The sequence below is a fragment of the Heloderma suspectum genome, chromosome 1 (genome assembly GCF_057233095.1).
Source record: "Heloderma suspectum isolate Gila_16-S chromosome 1, 16-S_ref, whole genome shotgun sequence".
Taxonomy (NCBI): domain Eukaryota; kingdom Metazoa; phylum Chordata; class Lepidosauria; order Squamata; family Helodermatidae; genus Heloderma; species Heloderma suspectum.
In genome coordinates this window covers 80,398,088-80,410,914 of record NC_139458.1, presented here as the reverse complement: position 1 = coordinate 80,410,914, position 12,827 = coordinate 80,398,088, and the positions used below count along the sequence as shown (strand labels likewise).

The window sequence follows — 12,827 nt, the reverse complement described above, 5'->3', positions numbered from 1 at the left end:
AGCTATCTCATCCTCTGCTGTCCCCTTCTCCTTTTGCCTTCAATCTTTCCCAGCATCAGGGTCTTTTCCAGGGAGTTTTCTCTTCGCATTAGGTGGCCAAAATATTTCAGCTTCAGCTTCAGTATCTGTCCTTCCAATGAGCAGTCAGGGTTGATTTCCTTTAGGATGGACTGATTTGACTTCCTTGCAGTCCAGGGCACTCGTAAGAGTCTTCTCCAGCACCACAGTTCGAAAGCATCAATTCTTCGGTGCTCAGCCTTCCTTATAGTCCAGCTCTCACAGCCATACATTGCTACTGGGAAAACCATAGCTTTGATTAGACGGACCTTTGTCGGCAAGGTGATGTCTCTGCTTCTTACTATGCTGTCTAGGTTTGCCATAGCTTTCCACCCACGGAGCAAGCGTCTTTTAATTTCATGGCTACAGTCACCGTCTGCGGTGATCTCGGAGCCCAAGAAAATAAAATCTGTCACTGCTTCCATTTCTTCCCCTTCTATATGCCAGGAAGTGATGGGGCCAGATGCCATGATCTTCATTTTTTTAATGTTGAGTTTCAAACCAGCTTTTGCACTCTCCACTTTCACCCTCAACAAGAGGCTCTTGAGATCCTCTTCGCTTTCTGCCATTAGGGTGGTATCCTCTGCGTATCTGAGGTTGTTGATAATTCTCCTGGCAATCTTAATTCTGACCTGTGATTCATCCTACCTGGCGTTTCTCATGATGTACTCTGCATGTAAATTAAATAAGCAGGGCGACAATATATAGCCTTGTCGTACTCCTTTCCCAGTTTTGAACCAATCACTTGTTCCATGTCTGGTTCTTACTGTTGCTTCTTGTCCCTCATACAGGTTTCTCAGGAGACAGGTAAGGTGGTCTGGTACTCCCATCTCTTTCAGAATTTGCCACAGTTTGTTGTTGCTTTCTCCATGATCCAGCGAATGTTGGTGATTTGATTTCTAGTTCCTCTGCCTCTTCGAAACCCAGCTTGTACTTCCGGTAGTTCTCGGTTCACATGCTGCTGAAGCCTACCTTGTAGGATTTTGAGCATCACCTTGCTGGCATGTGAAATGCGTGCAATTGTATGGTAGTTTGAACACTCTTTGGCGTTGCCCTTCTTTGGAATTGGAATGTAAACTGACCTTTTCCAGTCCTGTGGCCACTGTTGAGTGTTCCAAATGTGTTGGCATATTGAGTGCAGCACTTAACAGCATCATCTGTTAGGATTTTAAATAGCTCAGCTGGAATACTGTCATCTCCGCTAGCTTTGTTGTTAGTAATGCTTCCTAAGGCCCACTTGACTTCACTCTCTAGGATGTCCGGCTCAAGTTCAGTGACCGCACTATCATGGCTATCAGGGACATTAAGATCTTTCCTGTATAGTTCTTTTGTGTATTCTTTCCACCTCTTCGTAATCTTATCTGCCTCTGTTAGGTCCCTGCCTTCTTTGTCCTTTATCATGCCCGTCTTTGCACAAAACGTTTCTTTGAGATCTCTGATTTTCTTGAAGAGATCTCTAGTCTTTTCCATTCTATTGTTTTCCTTGATTTCTTTGCATGGTTCATTTAAGAAGGCCTTCTTATCTCTCCTTGCTATTCTTTGGAACTCTGCATTCAGTTGGCTATATCTTCCCCTTTCTCCCTTGCTTTCCGCTTCCCTTCTTTCCTCAGCTACTTGTAAAGCATCATCAGACAGCCACTTGGCTTTCTTGCATTTCTTTTTCTTTGGGACGGATTTCGTTGCTGCCTCCTGAACAATGTTACAGACCTCCGTACATAGTTCCTCAGGCACTCTGTCTATCAGGTCTAATCCCTTAAATCTATTCGTCACCTCCACTGTATATTCATAAGGGATATGATTTAGATCATACCTGAATGGTTTAGTGGTTTTCCCTACATTCTTCAATTTAAGCCGAAATTTTGCAATAAGAAGCTCATGCTCTGAGCCACAGTCAGCTCCAGGTCATGTTTTTACTGACTGTATAGAGCTTCTCCATCTTTGGCTGCAAAGGACATAATCAATCTGATTTCGATATTGACCATCTGGTGATGCCCATGTGTAGAGTCGCCTCTTGTGCTGTTGGAAAAGAGTGTTTACTATGATCTGCGTGTTCTCTTGGCAAAATTGTATTAGCCTTTGTCTTGTTTCATTTTGTACATCAAGGCTATGCCTACCTGTTATCCCGGTGATTTCTTGACTTCCTACTTTAGCATTCCAATCCCCTATGATGAAGAGGACATCTTTTTTTGGTGTTAGTTCTAGAAGGTGTTGTAGGTCTTCATAGAACCGATCAACCTCAGCTCCTTCGGCCTCAGTGGTTGGGGCATAGACTTGAATTACTGTGATGTTGAATGGTTTGCCCTGGATTCGTACTGAGATCATTCTATCGTTTTTGAGATTGTACCCCAGTACTGCTGTTCCCACCCTTTTGTTGACTATGAGTGCTACTCCATTTCTTCTAAGGGATTCTTGCCCACAGTAGTAGATATAATGGTCACCTGAATTAAATTCGCCCATGCTTGTCCATTTTAGTTCGCTGATTCCCAAGATGTTGATTGATGTTCAATCTTGCCATCTCATGTTTGACCACCTCCAGCTTACCTTGATTCATTGACCTTACATTCCAGGTTCCTAAACAATATTGTTCTTTACAGCATCGGACTTCCTTTTCACCACCAGACACATCCACAGCTGAGTGTCCTTTCGGCTTTGGCCCAGCCGCTTCACTCTTTCTGGCGCTACTTGAAAATTCCCTCTGCTCTTCCGCAGTAGTATATTGGACACTTTCCGACCTGAGGGGCTCATCTTCCGGCGTCATCTCTTTTAGCCTTGTGATACGTTCCATGGGGTTTTCTTGGCAAGAATACTGGAGTGGGTTGCCATTTCCTTCTCCAGTAGACGACATCTTGTCAGAACTCTCTGCCATGACCTGTCCGTCTTGGGTGGCCCTGCACGGCATAGCTTATGGCTTCACTGAGTTACGCAAGCCCCTTTGCCACAACTAGCAATACATCCACCTATACCCACATCTCTAGAGTGGCTACATAGCTGTTTCAGTAAGGGGAACGGGGAATACATAAAAGTTTATCAGATGCAATACCCTGTTTTTTCAAGATCATTTTCTTTTTTTTCTAAACTGTTTCCCAAACAACTGCATGTTCTGTACAACTTTATTTACCTCTTTCAGCCAATTTCTGCAAAAAATCCATCAAGGTGGTGTACAACAATTTAAAACAATAAAAACAATGTTTAAACAGTAAAAATATTAAAACATTAAAGCTACCTATTTTAAAAGGCTGAACTGAAAAGATGTGTCCTCATACCCTTTCTAAAGGCCAAGAGGGTGGGAACCAATAATAGTTCTTGAGGGAGTGCATTCCGTAGTTTGAGGGCAACACAACTTACACCAGAGCTAGGCATTTGTTTGCTTATTTATGTATATGAAAAAATAGGTTAATTTATACATTTATGAATAAATAATTGCATTTGTTACTTTTCACTAAATATTTTTGACTTAACCATCAAGGGGTAAAACCACAAAATAACATCCTGTATAAAACCCAATGAAATTAAAAACGTATTGTAAAAACTAAAAGCTACAACCAGTAGTAGGAGCTGAGAAGCAACCCCTATCAATAGCCAGGGAATTTTAAAAGGAGGTAACTTAAAAGATGCCTCTGGCAGGGAATTCAATAATATGGGTGCCACAACAGAGAAGCCCCTGCTGCTCTGTTCCCACATCAATACCACTTTTGTAGATATGGGAATGATGGAACAAGGCCTCTAGCTGATTTAAGAGGATATAGCTTTTTATCCTCTTGGTTTTTATCCCAACCAAAGCTTTTTCCTTGATTGAAAGATACTTTCACAAATTGGTCACAGTTAGGTGAATTGCTATTGCAAGGTATAAAGGTGCACACATTTTAATAGTTTATTTCCAGTGGAGTCTAATTTGAACAACATATAATATGATTTTTTGCTCACTGACTGTTGTCTACAGGGAATTAGATTAGAGCAAGGTTTCCCAAATTAGGTATGTGTTTTCATGAACCACTTGAGTAACTAACTGGTATCTGCAGTTCCCCATCTATAAAGGTATGTGAAAATAAGAGATTATCTCACTGGTGTATTGGGACTGAAGAAGACAATATTTTAATGTAAATATATTAAAATGCTTATAGCAAGAAGTTGCATCAAGGCTTCTTTTCATTCCCCCCCTGCCCCTGAAAGGCAAGGCTCCCTCCCTCTTTCCTTGGAGTTTTGGGTTATCTAGCATGATTGGGATGAGCGTTATCACAGCAGTAAAGGGGGAAATTACTTCTGTGGCTTCACAGAGATCAATCAATGGCTTCTGCAAACCAGCCCCCAACTGTGGCCATTGTGTGTGTTCGGCAGGCTGGAGAGAGAGGGGGCTTCATTATGGCATGGCTGGAAGTGTTCTGGACCAGCCTGCAATCCAGCTTTGTTGCAGCTCAGGCCCTGCCCCTGAAGCTACTTGACTGTGCCAGTTGACTTCCTAGGGGCCCTAGTCTGGGCCTTGGCAGTGTTGTCACCAGTTTCTCTCCCACATTCCCCTCTGTTGCAGAACTCATCTTGGTATGGACAAAGGATAGCCACTGGTTGATGGGGCTTAGGAGGAGTCTTACCTGCATTAATGATTGACTTAAGTTGCAACCCATTTAGAACTAAAGTGTGAATGGGACTAATGTGAGCATGCCTTGCCCCAAAGTCCCCGTGCCCCCAGCTACGTCACAGATCTTTACTCGTTGAGTGATCTAGATAGGGGTTGTAAGTACATTTGGCTGGACACACTTAAAGCTCTCATGATCAGGAACCCTGCCTTATCAAGTTTGTATAAGCTGTGCGTCCCGCTTGCGCAACATAATCAATAGGACCCACCACTTGTGGAAGGGGATCAGCAGGGTGGAAGAGCATCGGTGGGGGTGTAAGTTCCCATTGGATAGTGCCCCCTGTTACCACTTTAATTGTAACTTGGTTGCAGCTGAACACTTGCACAGGACTTTAATTATGTAAGATTTTTCTCTCCCCCCCACCCCAGCAATGTTCTTCATTCGTTGTTTAGTTATGTTGCTCTATAATTGCATCACAACTGTTGTGCAGGCACTGGAAGCATTGGGCTGGATCCATTGCAGGGATAGGCATGCCAGTCTCCACTGAGAGAACACCTTAGGTTAACATGGATGTCACTTCAAGGCCCAGCCGAGCTGCAAGGCCCAGCCCAGCTCACCTCAGTTCAGGGGCTGACATGTCTGTCATGCATCCTGGTAGGCAGTGATGGTCCACAGTATCAGTCTGCACCATGATGTGCCTGAGCTCCCTTTTCATCTGTTAACATTTTCCCAGCATGTGGGCTGTCTACTTCTGTTGGGCAGTAGTCAGGCTGTCAGAGATCTGGATCATTGCCCTATGCCAAGCCAAACTCTCTGTAAGTTGTAGCCATTTTAAACCTATTTCCTGGCTTGGTGTAATTCTTCCTCTCCCACTCTGCCCCACTCCGCCCCACTCCACGCTGTGAGCACAGTCATTTGCTTAGAGCACTGAGTTTTGTCTTCCATTTTAATTATTTCTAATAGAAATACTCATCTTGAGAAATATATTGAAGTCAAAATTGTTTTAGCAAGAGCATCCAGATCAAAACATAACTCATTAGACCAGTCCATCTCTGTTTATACTAAATCAATTATATTGATAGTGTAATAACAAAAAAGAGAATATTTAAATTTCAACCATATACTTTGAAAGAATGATAAATTATTTCTAGCACATCCTATTTAAGATTTTATTTTTCCTTTTCATGGTAATGTGGTATAATGAATGGGTTATATTCTGAAAGGCCAGTATTTTTCATTATCAGCCCAGGAAAGAACAAATGATTATGGAAGTATACTGTTTTTCAGATAATCATTTAGAGTGTCTTGTAAGTGAAGAAAACTTAATGATGGTTGTCTGGCAGTAAATTATCCTTTCAACTGAGTATTTTATATTGGCATTTCCTTAGATGTGGTAATTTTATGTGTTTACTTTGGTGTAGGGGTTAATAGTTGCCACTCCTTTTGATGGTAGAAACATGCAGTTCTTTGGGGCTTCTGGTTTTTTCCTAAAACTTTTGACAGACCCAGATTCAGAGTATAGATAGTCCTTGTACTCAAAGGTTAGCTTTATGCCTTTGCTGAAAACATGGCATGATGTCCTAAGTTCTATCTGCTGCTAGTATGTCTTGTGTTTATCACACAGCACTTATTCATCCATGAAGTTTTCATGGGAATTACTGACAGTCAGTCAATGTTGTTGAGCTATCTGGGCATTAACGTTTATTGGAAGTTAAAAATCTGTTGAAACCAGACTTGAAAGTAACTGTTCATCTACTGACATAGCTGATCTTTTTAGAATGAGGTTTTAATGCAGGCTTACTTGGATCAAATAATAGTTCCTTGCAGGTGGGTTGCTTGCAGACTCTACCTGTAAGCAGTGGATCTGCTCTAAGTATGACACAGTCTGGATTCAACTCATTGAATTACTTTTCCTGTTCATTTAGCTTAAACCCTCCTGCGGATTTTCTCACTTTGCTTTGTGCTTGCAAAATTACCTTTTGTGTGTGTGTGTGTGTGTATGTGTGTCTGTTTGTGAGTGAGTGAGAGAGAGAGAGAGAGAGAGAGAGAGAGATACATTATGAAGGAACCATCAGAACTACAACATGCACCTTACAGTGCATGCCATTCCAGTTTTGTGATGATGCAAATTCTAGTTTTTACCTATGACTTAATTTTTCCCTTCACTTCTAGATTAGGTAGTTCCTTCAGTAACAAACATGGATATCTTCACATGCATTATTGTATTTTTTCTTTAATCTGTATTTTGTTGTTGAAGTTGCTGGAACTGTTAGTGAAGACTGAGTTCTGATTTGTAGAAACTGTTATTGGATCTTTCCCAGTCATTATCTAGGTGCTATGTCTAATTTTAAATTGTGTTAAACTTGACATGACAGTGGCAGACCTATGGGTCAGAATCAGGTCTACCACTGAAATACTTATAAGACAGGGGTAATTCAGGGTAAGCAGGAGAGGTGCTGAATCCTTCCCCCTGCCTGCATCCCTCACACCCCCTTGCTGGGAGAATGGTTTGCCACTCCCCACTCTTCCCTGCTGCACTTTAAATTGTCCCCTCTCCAGTTTTATATGGATTTTGACATGATCTGCCATGTCTAGTTTGTCCCAGAGTTAGTAGTAAGCAGTGAAGTAAATGAGGCTTTGTATGTTGTAAGGAGAACAATATATATATACTATAAAAGTTGTATATTACTTACAAGTTCTTGAATTTGTGGGAGGTGTGTTTCTGTCCAACTCCTATTAGATGTTAATTGAAGATAATCTTGTTGACCACAAAGTCCAAACAAATAGCTAGTCATCTTTTACACAGGTGGCTAATTTTAATATTTCTTATTAAAGTATTTAAAAGTATTAAAATACTTTCAACATTTCACACTCTAAGGATGGGCAAAAATGAACTGGTGAACATGTCAGCCACGTGCATCCATTCTAGAATACTCCTTGCATTCTCAAATGCATCTGATGTTGGTGCTGAACCTCTTAGCAAATCTTGAATTCTGTGCTGTTGCCGCAACCAAGGTATTAATTAAAATGGGTTGGTGGTAGGTAGATGGTCTCAACCAGAAGATCTGAGAACACTCTATTAAGGGAAACATCAAATTCTACATTTTGGGATTCAAGCTTTCATCAGTAATTTTTGACAACCAAGTTAATTATTAATCTTCTACCCTGTCAGCTTCATGTTTAGCATATATGGACTGCTATTGTATGTAGTCACAAACTTTACTCTTATTCAGACATTGCAAATTGAATTCTGTGGTCTACTCTTGGCTGTTCTTTGGCAATTCGACCAAGCTTATTTATCAGACTCCTGCTGAAACTCCTAAGATCTTCTACCTGAATTGAGTCTGATAAATTCTTGCTCTGCAAAATAATATTGGTCATGTTTTTCTGCCATCTTATTTTCTTGATTTGTTTTAATGTATGTTGTAACCTATATCCAGGTTGAACCTAAAAGGACTATTAGAGAAGAGCTTGATTTCTTTAATTCTCAACCTAGTAATTATCAAACAAGAACAAAACGGTTAGCTACAAATGCTCTCTTATTTAGATGTATGGAATACAATATAGCTACTTTTGAAGTATTTAATTTACACTATATCTTTTCCAGGTGAGACAAATGATAAAGACGTTCAAGTGATAGAGCTACCCATAGTTGACAGTCTACACCCTCGGCCTCCATATTTGCCATTGGCTATTCCAGAAGATCTGGCTGATAGACTAATTCGTGTCCATGGGGATCCTGCAGTGTGGTGGGTCTCACAGTTTGTCAAATACCTGATTCGCCCACAGCCTTGGTTAGAAAAAGAAATAGAAGAAGCTACAAGGAAACTTGGCTTTAAACATCCAGTTATTGGGTAAGAATGTTTATTATGTGACTAAGGCTTCACTCCTAACCATACTGATAGCCATGCTTACTTCCACTGAAATCAGTAGGAATTACTTCCGAATAAGCATAAAAACACCCCACCTTATTCTGTATCCTCTTTTGAACAGCAGACTACCAAACACCTCTGGGAAAGTGATAATTCAAAATGCGTCAGGAATGAAGGATGCTTTCTTACAGTTGTTTTGGCCTCTTTTATTTCAAGCTCACACTGGTACATGAAGGCCCTCCCCTGTTTGTTCCCAGCATCTACTCAGAGGTATCCTGCCTCTAAATATGGAGGCTCAGTTTAGCCACTATAGTTAATAGCCATTGATAGTACTATCCTCCTTGAATTTATCTAATCCTTTTTAAAAGCTAAGAAATAAATATTCTATGGCTTATGAGAATACAAGCAATAAAGATGCCTGCCTCTCCAAATTAATTGTTTTTATTTTCAAACAGTACCTGCCTATAGTTAAGCAAATATTCTCAATGACTTCATAGATTTATAGAGCTAAACCAAAGGGCAAGTATTTCTTCAGCACCTCTTAGGTGGCCAACCTACAGGTGGGGTTTGATTGTCCCTGATCTTAAATTGTAGTATGAGACTTTTCACTTAAGGCATATTCAGTTCATGGATGAAACATCAAAATAATAGCTTATTTATTGAAATTGTTTTTAGGTGGTACTCTTTGGAAGAAATTGTATAGAAAAAGCAGGACTCTAGGCCCTCTAATATCATTAAAAACAACTTGATGGAAGTATCCAATTTGACACCACTACTAGTGTAAATTACACAAGTAAGCAACCTCTAGTACAATGCCAATAGAGTTTCCTGGTGTGACCAGTTTCCCTGGAAAACCCATCATACTAACAACTAGGGATGGACGGGCACCCCGCTGCCCAGTTTTGCTGGGCACCCACCCCATGCCCCCGCTTGCACATCACCAGACCTGCACTTGCCCCCTGCCCCCCGTGCTTGCCAAGCCACCCATACTCACCTGGGAGCCATCGGTGAGCGCCCTGAGCACCATTTTCGAAAAAATGGTGTTCTCAAAATATGCACACATCTAGTTGTGTGCAAAAGGGGCAGTGAATGGCCCATATACGCCTGTATTCTTCCATATATGGGACATTCATGCCCATATGGCATATATGAGACATTCACGCCAATGGCTCCCAGGTGAGTACGGGTGGCTTGGCTAGCCTGGGGCGGGGGTGAGCCAGTATGGTTCAGGGAGTCCGTTGAACTGCCAGACCCAACCAGGTGCCCACACTATCCCTACTAGCAACCTCTGTTGATGTTGTACTAGAGGGCGCTTACATGAACGCAACATAATTTGTGGTAGGTTTGAATTGGATACTGCCTGCAATTCCTAACACTGGTTTTATTGTAAGATAGATGGTGTAAAATGTTAGTGCACAATCTCTTCCCAGTTTCCACCTTCTGCAGCAGAGGGGTTTGTTCTCTTTTTTTTTTTTTTGGAACCAGGACTTCATCCACAGGCTTTTAAAGTAGGGTGGGAAACTTGTGGATCTCCAGATGTTTTGGCCTACAACTCCCATTGTCCCTAGCCAGCATAGCCAATCGTGAGGGATGATGGGAGTAGTAGGACTAAACATCTGGAAGGCCACAAGTTGTCCACCCCTGCTTTAAAGGCTAGAAGGAACATCTTTCCAGTAGATCTTGTGAAGCGGTCAATAAAAAAAGCTATTATCAAAGCAAGAACTGCAGGTAAAATGTAAACTTAAACTATTCTTTGACTATCTTTATAGTTGCAGAAGCAGCATTAAATAATGATAGTTGCAGCAGGTTTTGAAAATCTCATAGTGAATCAAACCGTATACTGTAATGTGTTTACCCCTCATCTCATAACTAAACACCTGGGATCCCAATAGTGGATTGGGAGTACACCTTTTGTGAAAAGTGAGCTTGGGATAAGGGAAGTGGGAACTGCACTTGATCCAAGTGTGTGATCCTTTATTTGGTCATCCATGCTTTCAACTCCTCTTCCCTCAACAGCTAAAATCTTTTCCAGATGATACCATATAGAAGCTAAGTTACATTATACAGACAGATTTCCTAACAAATGCAGCAGGAAATGAGGCAGGATCAACTCATACGATAACTTATGGTAGAGTTGTCCAAAATTAAAAAATACTAGGCCTGTATCCTTCAGTATGTTAAATCTCTAGCAGGATATTGCATTCCTCTAGATGCAACAGTAGTAGCATTGGATTGTCTAGATCAACTAACACTTACTAACATCACCAATTTGGAGGTAACCCCATAATGGAAATGTACACATCCATCCCCAATTAGAAATTGGTTTGACAAACTTTGGCAACAGTGAGTAATGGAAAAGATGTTCTAAGGTAGGGGCCCTTACCCCCTCTTATGCAGATAATTTTTGGGAAAAGTGATTTCCTTTTTTTTTTTTTTATTCCACTCAAGGCCCCTGTAAAGGACCACTGAGATGGAGTTCTGTTTTTTATTTAATAAAGCACTTATTCATTATAAAATGGGTGGCATGATAGGGAATAAAGGGATATATGCACCTTAGTTTTTTGTTTCATATGCCCTGTAACTTAGAGTATAATTCATTTCTGTGGAAAAAAAATAGCTTGCTCTCCTTCTTTAAGTACTCCTTATGGCTCTGCTTTTATTTTATTTTATTTTTTTATTTATTACATCTCTAGTATGCCCAACTAATGTTCTCTAGGTGGATTACAAACAGTTAAAAAATTAAAATGCCACAGAACAGCTAAAAATATAAAATACAATACAAATACAAAATACAATGCAAATATTGAAAAGAATGAAATACAGTATAATGCAAAACAATAAATAGCACAAGAATCTATAAAACAGCCATAATAACCTAGAAATAGGTCTCTTGCCTGGTGAGAAAGGATAGGCTTTGCCTGACACCAAAAAGATAACAATGTAGATGCCAGGTGAACCACTTTGGGGAGTTTATTTGATAAATGGGATGCCACCACTGAGAAGGCCCTCTCTCTTGTAGCCATCTTTCTAGCTTCCTTTGGTGGGGGCCTACTCAGAGGAGGGAGTAGCAGGTACATGCGGGAGAAGAGGTGCCTTTAGATACTCTGGTCCCAAGCTGTTTAGAACTTTAAAGGTCAAGAACAACACTTTGGATTGGGCTCAGAAATGAACTAGAAGGCAGAGCACCTGATGAAGCACTGGCATTACATGATCATACCAGCCAGTCCCAGTTAGTAACCTAGCAGCTTTATTTTTATTAACTAAAGTTTCTGAACTGCCTTCAAAAGTAGCCCCATATACAACACATTGCAGTAATCCAGCTGGGAGGTTACCAGAGCATGGATAACTGTTGCCAGGAGATCTCTGTCCAGATAGGGTTGCAGCTGGTATATCAACTAAGTTGATAAAAGGAACTCCTGGCCACTGAGGCCACCTAGACCTCAAGAGACAGTGATGGATTCAGGAGCACCCCCAAGCTGTGTGCCTGATCTTTCAGGGGGAGTGGTCCATTAGTCTCCAGGGGCAGACCATTTTTATAGGTCCCCTCTCCTTGCAGAGGGGAAAAGCTGATGAAAGTCTAACCCTCAATCCCTGTTCAAGCATGACAAAGGGATAGATGTTAAATCCCCCAATTCCAGAACACCACCTTTCTGCTGAACTGACAAACCCAAATCCAGAGTGTGACCTGCTGCACGTGTTGGGCCGATGACATGTTGAGACAGCCCCATGGTTGTCATGGTGTCCAAGAAGTCCTGAGCCACACCAGATTGGACATCCTTGGTATGGATATGGAGGTCCCCCAGGACAATTATCCAGCACCAGTCCGAGACTATCTCCCAGGAAGTTTGCTGGGTAGTGGGATGGGTAGTACACCAGCAAAATCTGTAATCTATTCCAGGTTCCCAGTACTAGATACAAACACTCAAAATTAGCACTCAGGCAGACAGGAAGTCCGGAGAAAGAGATGGAATCCCTCTAGATCACAGCAACACCCCCCCACACACTCCCCAACCCTCAAGTTTGTGCTAATGCAGTGCCAGATGCTGGGTGAGACTAATTCCCCCCTCTTCACCCACCCAGGTCTCAAGTTATACAAGCCAGTTCTGCCCATTCATCCACAATTAAATCATGGATGAGTGAGATCTTATTCTGGACTGACCTAGCATTTAGCAGCAGTACCACAAGATCCGAGGAAAAGTTGGTAGAACAGCCAATGACTATCCAGTTGGAAGGGAAACGAGAAGAGGGAACAGGCATATGATATTTGATCTCCCTTCTCCTCAATGGGCATGTTAATCCCCCAGCTCCATACTTCCCCCTGCCTGTA

General features: G+C 41.5%; 1 protein-coding gene across 2 annotated transcripts in view; it reads left to right on the top strand.

Moving 5' to 3' along the window:
* FUT8 (fucosyltransferase 8) overlaps window positions 1-12,827 on the top strand; it is a 111,959-nt gene that overhangs the window by 64,938 nt on the left and 34,194 nt on the right. For both annotated transcript variants that reach the window (XM_084849093.1, XM_084849085.1), the window contains one exon: window positions 8,236-8,482. In XM_084849093.1, coding sequence (XP_084705219.1) covers window positions 8,236-8,482 — 247 coding nt within the window. The remainder of the gene's footprint in view (window positions 1-8,235; window positions 8,483-12,827) is intronic.